At 43.7% G+C, this 12,594-nt stretch overlaps 1 protein-coding gene across 1 annotated transcript in view; it reads right to left on the bottom strand.

Annotated features, from left to right (window-relative positions):
* The window catches only part of stxbp5l (syntaxin binding protein 5L), a gene marked incomplete at its 5' end in the record, with an annotated part of 431,930 nt that overhangs the window by 88,154 nt on the left and 331,182 nt on the right, over positions 1-12,594 (bottom strand). The window contains one exon of the mRNA XM_080753048.1: positions 8,426-8,498. Coding sequence (XP_080609174.1) covers positions 8,426-8,498 — 73 coding nt within the window. The remainder of the gene's footprint in view (positions 1-8,425; positions 8,499-12,594) is intronic.

Raw genomic sequence — 12,594 nt, 5'->3', positions numbered from 1 at the left:
AATGTTCGCTTTATAACCCCACTGCGATCTACAAGCTCACAGCGCAGCGCAGCACCACGCTGTGAGCTTGTATATCTGCTCTTTTTCAATAGTTAGCAATAGCATTAAATAATGAACGCATCTGGAACGCATCCGTGTATATATATATATTTTTTTTTATTGTACTACAATTATTTTAAAACGTACAAGTCACTTTGTTTATTACAAAACATACATGAACCAATAAGCCCTATATTATTATTATAATTATTATACTGCTACAGGCTCAAAATGTGTGGTGTTGATCCAAGCCAACCAACGCCATCAGATCTCCAAGTGGAACCTGATCTAAAAAAAGCTTGGGAACTCCTGTAAAAGAAAGCTAATTTAACTTCTTTATTCATTTTTTACACCATTTTTAATAACTCTCCTGCTGTAAACCCATGTTCATCCGGTAATCCCTAAACGCAAATGATCATCATCATTTGCAAATGCTCTTTCATCCCGATTTGCCAAAATGAAAGACGATTATGAAGAGAAATAGAATCTAGCAGAACTCAGATGGGGCCAATTATTTATGCTGTACACTTCAAACTAACAAAATAGAACAATTAAGAGTTAATTAGGCCATTTAAAACAATCGCCTAATGGCATCTACCCTGATAAAATCAGTAATAAATTAAGACCAAATTAGTTTCAGTGCAAATACAGTATATGTATAAGCCAGTTCGCAAATAGCGCCATCTTGGATATCGCGCAATGCATTCTGGGTATGTGCAAAGGTCTCTGGGATTGATTAGGTCCATGCGCACCCATCTCTAGGGGGCGCATCGCAGAGACGCTATTGGGTTTGACAATAGTCTTGTCGGATGACGGACGCAGATGACCAATATAGTAATGTAACTGTTCCTCAGTTAAGACAGTATTTATTAGACCGTGATATTGTTGTGTTAAATGCATTAAAGAAGGATTTAGTTGCCCATTGCTGTGCAGCATGTCTTTTAAATCTGCAACCTATACACCAAAACAACATGCTTAGGAGGACCAGAGGAGGTCCAAACTACTGGGTCATAGGGGCATAATTTGTCTTACCGATCCTGATACCCTCCGAAACGGCTGGGAGGACATCATGCTATCCACAGTTAAGTGCTATAGAAGTAAGTCTAATAGTCCGTTATTGTCTCTCCAGGTTGGCAGAGGAAGTGTAGCGCCCAGGATTACATTAGAATTAGATAATTGACACCGGGTGAAACATGGGTTATAACATCGTGGGATAAAAACAAACAAACAAATACATAGGTCTAAATACTAAGTCTATTAATAAAAATCATATCAAGTTTGCTGCAATAAATAGGCTATAGTGGCCGCCTGGGGAAATGCTGTTATTAGGCTACTTTATAATTTAAGCCCATCATTAATATTATTATTTGGAGTAGAACAACCATTGAAACATCATAATCAAGTTTGTATCGTGATCGGACACTGTCACTAGCTGGTTTAGTTCCTGGCAGCTGGCTGCTGCTGCTGCTCCTCGCATTCCTCGCAGAGTCGCAAGCCTCACATCATAGTCAAATATAAAGAAATATATATATTAGAGCCACAACACGTCGCAACGTGACAGGTTGTGAGATTGTGTGTCAGACATTTAAATTAGATATTTAGATATGCGGAAACACTGTTGTACGGCAACGGCTTCTCCAGTTTATCAGCGCTGTGTACGGGACTTCTTGGTTCGCTCGGCGTCGGGGGTTTTGCTTTACAGTTATGACAAACATACGCGGCCGGCGTGATCTGAAGAACCAAGCCGGACTCAGTTGACGATCATAAAACAAAGATCCAAACTTCTATGGGTCGTGGAATAACTTGGATAGACTACGAGCAAGCACAGTGACTGTCTGATAGTAGCAATGGATTAAGTGCCAAGTTGTGAAAGTTGGTGACACGAATCACGATGCAGGCACCATCGGCATCATGGCATAAAATTAACAAAACAAAACATTTTTGCATATTAAGGTTGAATGAGATGTAAAAGCCCAAATCATATACTAATTGGTAGGCTACTGTACGACCTCATCGCACAAGCCAAAAGTAGTTTGGACTTCCTCTGGTCCTCTATTTCTGTAGCATATAGAGCATATTGTTTTGGTTAGGTTGCAGATTTAAAAGACATGTGCACGGCAACGGGCAACTAAATCCTTCTTTCATGCATTTCAATTAATTTAGTCTACCGACTAAAATGGGTCATCTGCGTCCGCAGGGGCGTAACTACCAGTGACGCGGCCGACGCATGCGCATTAGGGCCCATGGCGCTCAGGGGCACACGCAGGTCGGAGTAAAAAAAAAAAAAGAGTGCCGGCGGGCCCCTTAAACAATATCATTAACCAAGGTTGATTTCATGTTGCAAAAACATAATGTTTTATATTCGGACCATTGCTGCTATACTTTTATGTGAGAGGGCAGGCGGCCGCGCTGTCCCCGGCGTTGGAGACAAAGGTGCCGGAAGAATAAAGACAGGTCACAGGTTATAGGTGTAAATGGCGCGATAGAGTGGAGACACAATAACAATGGGGAAGCAGAAACAGAAAAGCGGTTGTCAGAAGCGAAAATTGCAAGAAGAAGCAGAGAAAAAAAGAGCAAAACTTCCCAAAATACTTAGTTTCTTAAAAAAGAAAGATGATAGTGTTGAGCCGAACGAGGGGGCCGCCGGTGAACAAGAAGAGGAGGATGCTGCGGCAGCCTCGGCCGCGACAAGCAGCTCCGACCCGGCGGTGGACCGAGCCGCGGCCCCCGCGACAAGCAGCTCCGACCCGGCGGTGGACCGAGCCGCGGCCCCCGCGACAAGCAGCTCCGACCCGGCGGTGGACCGAGCGGCGGCCCCCGCGACAAGCAGCTCCGACCCGGCGGTGGACCGAGTCAACTTGGCTGAGGTTGAGGAGGGTTCTCACGAATTCCCGATACAACTGGTGTCCTTCCGTGCGTGTTTAAGAGACGGCATTGCAAAGGTCAAGACCATTCAAGAGCTAACGAAACTGCTTATTGTAGAAAACAACACCATTAGTGCCAGTTTCGACGAAGTCTGCACTGTATTGCTGCTTTTCCTAACCGTACCAGTCACAGTGGCAACAGCCGAACGTTCCTTCTCTAAATTAAAGCTGGTCAAAAGTTATCTGAGGAGTACTATGGGACAGGGACGCCTTAGTGGACTTGCCACACTGTCCATCGAGAATGACCGTGCACGCCAGCTGGATCTGAAGGACATTATAAATGACTTTGCAGAGCGAAAATCAAGGAAGATTCAGCTATGAGGTAAGGCAGAGGCAGAGCCTCCTTTCATTTATTTCTATAATCACTACGTTATTAACCTGGCTGTGTTGTTGTGGCGCGCCGTCGCCAAAATGTTAAGCCTCTATCTTCATTTCTTTTTTCTCCTCTCTCCTTTCTTGTCTCCTCTCAACCCAGAAACCCTGTCCAAGGTGCTGAAGTGGGCTGTGTTGTGTCATATGGACATTATTGTGTTGATTGTGAAGGACTTATATCTGATTATAATATCTGTGTACGCATTCTACGCAACTGTGCATTCAATTATTATACATGAGGGAACTGGATAATTTAAAATAAAATGTAATTATTAAATGTAAAAGAAAATGTGTTTACTTTAATAAGCATTTCAAATGGCTTTTTATAGGCCTATTTAGTTTTCTTTGCCCACCTTGGCCTTGTAGACGGATATAGGCTTTATTTGTTTTGGCTCGAATTGTTTCTTGTCTATGGCTACATAATTATAAATCAGAAATCAGTCAGAAAAACAGGGAAAGGCAATGTTAAACCAGCAATGGTTTAACTGCTTGAGATGAGTTTGAATCGCGCAGATAGCACCAGCAGGGGTGGGGGTTGGGGGCACACCTGGACAATCCCGCATTGGGGCACTGACCTGGCTAGTTTCGCCACTGTGCGTCCGTCATCCTCCAAGACTATCAAACCCAATGCGTCTCTGAGATGCACCCTCTAGAGTTGGATGTGCATGGGACCCAAACAATCCCAGAAACCTTCGCGCATACCCAGAATGCACTGCGCGATATCCAAGATGGCACAATTTGCATACTGGCTCATGGTATGTGCTGCAATTCTAACACATTCCCCGACCGCAGCTGTTTGTTTCACAGTCAAACTGTCATCATGTCACCACGTTTTGCCACATCCAGTTAATGAGAGTGGTGGCATCTTGTTTTCTTTGTTTTCTTGACACTTTCTTCCTCATCATTATGTAAATCAGGGGTCTTCAAGGTTTTTAGGCCAAGGACCCCTTAGCTGAGAGAAAGCTGAAGCGGGGACCCCCACTACGTATTGTATATAATTGTGCTGCAGATTAAAAATGTTCATAGATTTTTTTTAGACGGCGTCGACTTGTTTGACAGCACTGTAATAGGTTGTTGGACTAATGTGTATTTTTAGACATTGAACCATTCTTGGCTAATTGGCTAATGTTCCACACAACATAGGGATACTAGGGTTCAAGTGGTTGGTGTAGAAAACATAAAATTCTTATCACACAAAGATTTGGAGGACCCCTTGTAGTAACTCTGAGGACCCCCTAGGGGTCCCGGACCCCCTGTTGAAGACCCCTGATGTAAATAATATTGTTGCAGTCTGGTAAAATAAATACGTAAAAAGATCAAATATGGAGATACAGGTTTTCTCCCCTGACAATAACAGTCAGTCTACAGCAGCCCAAACATGTTAGAAGAAAACAGACGTTTGCCCTACGCCTACTATTGAAAACAGCAAATCGCTTCACGTTGCGTTGTGAGCTTGCAGATATAGGCTATTTTCACTACTTCTTGTTGCGTGCCAAGGCCACAAGAGGGGGCCAAAGTGCCAGACATTCCGCCACAGACTACTGCTGTTACATACAGGGACCCAGGCGGAAGTGGATTGGGATTTCACTGTGAACAGTGTTATGAACATGAACCGGATGAAGAGAGCTAACAGTTAGCTATCGGCTTTTTTTTTTTTTTAAGCCCGATTTTAGGCTATTTAGCCACAAAAAAAAACTTTTTTGCTGCCATAGGAACACATTTCAGGGAAAAAGGTCTCTAAAGATGTGTGAATGTATTGGATTAGGCTGCGCGATGCGGCGGCGTTACCCGATTACGGGCCGGTGGAAAGAGCTTGCGGTTTTCGGCCTGGATCAAAATTTAGACGGGGGCTTCGGCGAGGCCTCTGATTAATTAATTCATTTTATTAAAAAAGCAGGACTAGTTCGGGATCGGCACCCCGGAATACGTCGCGCCGCCGAAAGCATAGATGGAGTAAAAATTGGGGGGCTCTAAACTTTGCATCTGGCCATTTTCAATGGAATAAATCATCGGACCACGTAGAATGGCTCGTTGGAAAGCGTAGGACGAGCCAGGACCACCCACGTCTCTACAAGCAGCTCAGGGTAAGTAAAATAGCAAAAAAAATATTGTATTGTATTGAAAAAAAGCCGAACTTGTTCGGGATTGGCACAAGAAGGGTTATTCATATGTTTTAATTTATGGAATTTGTTTTAAAATGTATACACTTTTTTTTTTCTTTAGATTTTTGGGAGATGTGGAACATCTTTTGATTCATTTTTATTTATGTAGGCCTAGGAAAATAAATGTAGATTAAAATATGGTCTGGGGACCCATTTGTGGACCCATTTGTGGGACCACTGTTTGGGAACCAGTGGTCTACAGCAGGGGTCTTCAACAGCGGGTCCGGGACCCCTAGGGGGTCCTCAGAGTTATTACAGGGTGTCCTCCAAATCTTTGTGTGATAGAAATCCTTTTTTTTCTCCTTTTCTATATTAACCACTTGAACCCTAGAGTCCAAATTCTGAGAATTTAGCCAAAATAGCAGATCGGCTATTTTTGGCAAAGAGGTTTGGTGTAGAGGGGAAAAAGAACAGACTAAGTACAGAGTGAAAGGTGAAGTTTAGATAGATAGATAGATAGATAGATAGATAGATAGATAGATAGATAGATACCTTTATTATCCCAAGGGGGAAATTCAGTTGTCCAGTAGTAGCACAGCAGTATACAGTTATTTACAAAGTTACAGAGACGTAAGAAAAAATAGATAAGAGGGAAAGAAACAAGAGAACAAAAAAAAGAGCAGTACAGTACCAATAAAGAGAAGGTGCATCAATAGAGGGGGCGAATAATATATAAGTATATATACATAAAGTGTCTTGCAAAAAAGACCATAGCAGTCAATGCTAGTTAGTGCAAACAAGTATCTCACTGTCATTGTTAAACAAAGCAAAAATACTCAGAAACTACCAACACAAACTAATAGTGCAAAGTCAAAAAAAATCAGTGCAAAAAAAGAAGAAACTAGGAAGCGTGTCACCGCAAGACGCACATGAGCACTCTTCCTGGACGGTCCTTTTGGGTCAAAGTCAATACAGCAATAGTTCCTTAGAGGTCAATGTCAATACAGCAAAGGTTCCGTCAGTCTAAGTTAGGAAGGGAGACCTTTTCAAGCGTCCGTTATGTGTCTCGTTGTACAGCTTAAGGGCAGCCGGATTTTCCTAATCTCTCACATCTCCGTCCTGGGTAGGTAAAGCGGTCGTTTCCTCTCTTACTCCAGTAACTGGTGATCTCTAGATGGAGGGGGTGGGAGGAGTTCTCCAAGATGGAATCCAGCTTCCTCGCTGTGCGCACACTGGTTACTTCCTCCACCCCCTGCAGAGAGGACCCGACGACAGAGCCTGCTTTCTTCACCAGTCTGTTTAGGTTAAACGTGTCACCTGCTCTGTTGTTGCCACCCCAACATGTTATACCAAAAAAGAGGACACTTGCCATGACAGACTGATAGAACATCTGTAGCATCCTATTGCACACCCCAAACGATCTCAGTCTTCTCAGGAGGAACAGCCTGCTTTTCCCCTTGCTGTGAAGTTTATTAAGTATTGACGGTTCAAGTGGTTAAATATCTGAAAACACAGATTTACGTGAATCCAAAATACACTGATGATTGTGCTGTCAAACAATGAAACTATATGGAAACTATGAAAAAGGTTGTGGGGGTCCCTGCTTCATCTCTCTCTCAACTAAGGGGTCCTTGGCCTGAAAAAGTTGAAGACCCCTGGTCTACAGTATCTCTAAACAGACCTGGCTGTTGAACAGAGCCTAGCATAGCACGGCAGCCAGGCTGCCACACCTGATCATGTCACCAGGTCACGCAGGGTCGTCACAAGGGGGGGGGAAAGTGGGACTGAGTTACCAGGGCCCAAGGTGGAGGGGCCCTAGTAACTTTAGCTATTGAAAAATAGAAGATATATACAAGCTCACAGCGCTGCACCGAGTGCCGCGCTGCAAGCTTGTAGATCTGCTATTTTTGAAAAGTCGGGAAAATGTGCGCAAATCTTTGAATATATGTATTTTTTTAAGTGAACATTCATAACACAAATTTTGCTTCTGGGGGGTCCCTGGAACTAAATATTTTGAGATGGGCGGTCCTTCACGTGAAAAAGTTTGAGCATCACTGACATGGAAACATAGGTTTCTTGGCACACATTTTCACGATTTTTCAAAAATAGCAGATCTACAAGCTCGCAGCGCGGCACTCGGTGCCGCGCTGTGAGCTTGTATATCTGCTATTTTGATGTGATCGGAGCTATCACACTGGTATACCGCACATACAGTACAGTACAGTAGGAAAATAGGAATTTTCAATGCTAGCCTTAAATGTTGATGTCCTCACAACTATAGTAATACAAACATGTGTGTGTGTGTGTGTGTGTGTGTGTGTGTGTGTGTGTGTGTGTGTGTGTGTGTGTGTGTGTGTGTGTGTGTAGACACCCCAACTTTGAGATCAGCATTTCCGGGAGGTCCTCTGTGCACGTGCGCGCAGCGCGCGTGCGCGCGAAAAAATATTGTTTTTTTCTCGGATTTTACTCATTTTTCTACGGTTAAAAATTGTTGAAAACTGTTAAAAACGGTTCTGCACGGCGGCCGAACCATTTTAGGCTTAATATAATCGGTTTAATTTATAGCATGATGTCTTTCTTACCTATTTGGGAGAAAGTTCTGTCACTATCACAGTGAGACACACACAACAGCCTGCCTGCAGGCTGCCGTGCGTCGCACAGGCTGCAAGATTGACAGTTTGACGACGAATGAGAACACATTTATTTGCATCGCGGGTCGCAGATCCGGTTCTAGACCGGATCCAGCCGGGTATGGCAAGCATTTGCGGGAGCGGCCGGGATTTCCGGGAGGTTTAGTGCCACTCGCGGGTGTGCGGGAGGAGACTCTGATTTCCGGGAGACTCCCGCAACATCCGGGAGACTTGGGATGTCTTGTGTGTGTGTGTGTGTGTGTGTGTGTGTGTGCGTGCGTGCGTGCGTGCGTGCGTGCGTGCGTGCGTGCGTGCGTGCGTGCGTGCGTGCGTGCGTGCGTGCGTGCATAAGCCATACTTGCTCTGTGTCAGGTCCACCACGATGAAGTCTTTCTCCAAAAGGACCACCACTGCATAAGGGTCCTGGACCTCTGTAAGACACAACAAATCACAACTCTTACATTCACATCACCTGACAAGCATCTGGTATAATGTGTCCTGTGTACCGGTGGGAAGTTTTTCACTTATTGCTGCAGTTGTCCTGCGTGGTACAACGTGCCGTGAGCTTGTCGATCTGCTATTTTCAAATAGCCGATGTATGAGCTTGTATAGCGTCGTTGTCGGGTGAAAACCTTGTATGTCCAAAACCGTTCGTTTTGCATTTATCATTTTAAAAATGATTTAAAGTAGTGAAAACAGACGATCTACAAGCACACAACGCCTCGCACAGCGAGGCGTTGTGTGCTTGTAGATCGGCTGCTTTCACTACTTTTGTGCGACGGCCTTGTACGATGAAGCAGGGCTTTACTTTGCGAAAGAACGTACACATTTGAAACTTGGAGATACGAGGTTTCCACCCGACAACGACGATAGTATGTACATAAGCTCAAAACACGTTGCCATGCGCCATGTTGTTTACACATTTTTGAGTATTTGTTTTGTTTTTTGCTTAATACATATTTAATCAATGAAAAATATTAACATGAGTTAGACTAAATGATAATTACATTCGAACACAGATCCTTTTTCCCCCCATCCTGTGAAAAGTAATAGTTTTGGACGTGAACAGAATTAGGTCTCCACGGACAGACACGAACATATCAGCTCCATGTGGTATTTCTAGTTGAGATAGGTCATACGTGGTTAACAACTTCCTTTTAGATACAACTCAAATGATGACACATCAAACAGAAATGAAAAAAAAATAATAATAAAATAAAAATAACTTCATCCGGCACTTTGTCACACTTTTGCACGACATCAAAGGCAATGTTCATTTTTCCGCTCCCATCGTATGATTGACCGGCAGGGCTGGCAAACAGCGGGATGGATTTTGCTTCCCCGCTGTGGCGTGTTTTGACCTAAATCAACAGCGTTATGGTCAGGGGCGTCACAAGGGGGGGGGGGAGTGGGACTGAGTTACTAGGGCCCAAGGTGGAGGGGCCCTAGTAACTTTAGCTATTGAAAAATAGCTGATATACAAGCTTGTAGATCTGCTATTTTTGAAACGTCGTGAAAATGTGTGAAAATCTTTGAATATATGTATTTATTTAAGCAAACATTTGTAACTCAAATTTTGCTTCTGGGGGGGTCCCTGGAACTAAATATTTTGAGTTTGGGGTCCTTGGCCTAATACATATCATCTTGGGGGTCCTTGACATGAAAAAGTTTGAGAACGACTGACATGGAAACATAGGTTTCTTGAACACATTTTCACATTTTCTCAAAAATAGCAGATCTACAAGCTCGCAGCACGTCACTCGGTGCCACGCTGTGAGCATGTATATCTGCTATTTTTTCAATAGTTAACATTCATGGGGGGCCCACAGTGAATCCTTGTACCCAGGGCCCAGAATTTGGTGTGACGCCCCTGCACTCCAGACAGAACGACCGTGATTCTCAAACCTCTTTGATTTCAAGGACTCACAGCTTGATGTCGTCGCCGTTCTTAAAGCGGTTTTCACGTACCTTTGAAAAACCGCTGAGCATTCTGCGTCGCTCAGATGCGCGCACGGTAGCATTCAAAACACGGGTCTTGTCTGATCAGGAAAACATTCACTGTCCGACCGCGACCGTCCTTTTGAAAGATACAGCTGCATCATGCACCCACCCCCTCTCCCAATACACACACACATTGCTCTCTCCCTCTCTCTCTCTCTCTCTCTCTCTCTCTCTCTCTCTCTCTCTCTCTCTCTCTCTCTCTCTCTCCCTCTCTCCCTCTCTCTCTCTCTCTCTCTCTCTCTCTCTGGCGATAAGGAGCACTTCAACCATTTTCAACCTGTCTTCATATAATTGGTGTTCACTACATATTGTGTAACATATATCTTAGAATAGACGAAGGGAATCTCTGTACGTATGTGTTGTTGATGACCCTATAGCCAGGGTGGGCGAGGCATGTGGTTACCTGTATTTTATAATGGCTGAGAGGGCCTTGTGTCTCATCATGCCTCTCAGCCGTTATAAAATACCAAGTAACCACATGCCTCTTGTGGCTTATTGCGTTTCTAAAACGGTTACAATATGGCAACATGAAAAATCATAGACATGTACCAATTAAAACTGTTCTATTTCACTAATAATTCACTACAAGGTCTGCAAGAAAGTTCCCAGCTACAAGAAAGTAGTTCCCAGCCAGCCTTTTTGCCAACAACACATGTGCAGATAATTGGTGTACTGTGGAAAGAAATAACGCACTTGGGTTTGATATAAACTGATTCAAGGTGTGGGTTATATTCTCATATACCACAGCAATTAAGGGAAACCAGCCAATCAGAATCAAGGAATGGCACTAGCCGTTTTAGAAATGAGTATTTCCCTGTGTGGTGTGGAGTGGCTAACTATTGGATGGAAGCAGGCTGGTGATTGGCTCCTGTGTGGTGTGGAGTGGCTAACTATTAGATGGAATATTTACTCAAGTACTCAAGTACTCGAGTATTTACTCAAGAATAGTTTTTTTGAGGAGCTGTACTTTTAAAGTAATTTTTAAAAGCTCTACTTTTACTCTTACTTTTGAGCAATTTCAAAAGTAAATACTTGTACTCGTTACTTTTCATTTGGACAATGAGTCAGAGTAGTTTAAATTCAGTAAATGAGTAAAGTAAATTCAGGTTTTTGACATACTGTGAAAGCAATGGGACTGCTGGTTTCCAGAAGGTGGCAGTAGTGCACGAAATTGTGAAAATAGCAGATCTACATGCTCACAACGCCTCTGTGGCATTGTGAGCATGTAGATCTGCTATTTTCACAATGGAACAGATGTAGTCAAACTAATGTAATGCCAACTCCTACAATTCCAATTAAGTGCTTGTCAGGGTGGGGGTCCACAGTTGAAATATTATTATTTTGGGGGGTCGCAGACTGAAAAGGTTGAAAACCACTGACCTAAGATACGTCCTTTGTTTCCAACATTTGCAGCTCTTGATTTGTGTGTATTGTTTATATACAGTTTACATAATATATTTTCTTAAAAATGTTATTAATAAAGGTATCTTTCTGATTAGTGTTTTTTTCTCTTCCTGGTTAATGACATCGCATTGGGACAGCTTAGGTAACCGGTAACGTGTAACATTAGTAGTTTTTAAATAGGCTACTTTTTACTCTTACTTTTGAGTAATTTCCTGGACTAGTACTTTTACTCTTACTAAAAAAGTAACAGTACTTTTACTTTGAGTAGGATTTTTCAGTACTCTTTCCACCTCTACGTGCCCGTGTGCATGATGTGCATGTGCGTATACATGTGCATGTGCGCGTGCGTGCGTGCGTGCGTGCGTGCGTGCGTGCGTGCGTGCGTGCGTGCGTGTGTGTGTGTGCGTGCGTGCGTGTGTGCGTGTGTGTGTGTGTGTGTGTGTGTGTGTGTGCGTGTGCGCGCATGTGCGTGTGTGAGTCATAAGGCCCTCTGCAGGTGTGAGACACAGAGACATTTAAGGTGTTGTCAAGGTGCTAATTAGCAGCCCTGCCTGGACTGTCACTACATGTCACCGTAATAAGGCAATATGCTTGTGTGTGTGTGTGTGTGTGTGTGTGTGTGTGTGTGTGTGTGTGTGTGTGTGTGTGTGTGTGTGTGTGTGTGTGTGTGTGTGTGTGTGTGTGCGAGTGTGTGCGTGCGTGTGTGTGTGTGTGTGTGCGTGCGTGCGTGTGTGCGTGCATGCATGCGTGCGTGCGTGTGTGCATCCGTGCGTGAGTTGGGATGGTGTGGGGGGTAGCACATTCTGCACACACCGAGACACAAGCACGCACGACAGACAGACTAAAAATAGCTGAGAAAATCTCCACCTCAGCCCTCCTATCTAACAAGTGGTTTTAATGTAATTTCTGTCGGGCAGAAGCCTTGTACAGTATCTCAATATTTCAACTGTTAATGGTTTTTGTTTTTGCTAATATATATACTATCTCGTACAAAAATGAGACGCGGAAGTAGCAAATATAGACGTTCTAGTGCCATTTGTTACTATCAAAACCTCCACCGGCTGTCAGTCATTCTGTCTGTCAGTCCTGTCAGGCACACGTCACACTTTTGCCCTTCTCATA

Source organism: Nannobrachium achirus (genome assembly GCF_963921795.1).
Source record: "Nannobrachium achirus genome assembly, chromosome: 22".
NCBI lineage: Eukaryota > Metazoa > Chordata > Actinopteri > Myctophiformes > Myctophidae > Nannobrachium > Nannobrachium achirus.
The sequence above is the reverse complement of the archived record's forward strand: the minus strand, read 5'-3'. Positions and strand labels throughout refer to the sequence as shown.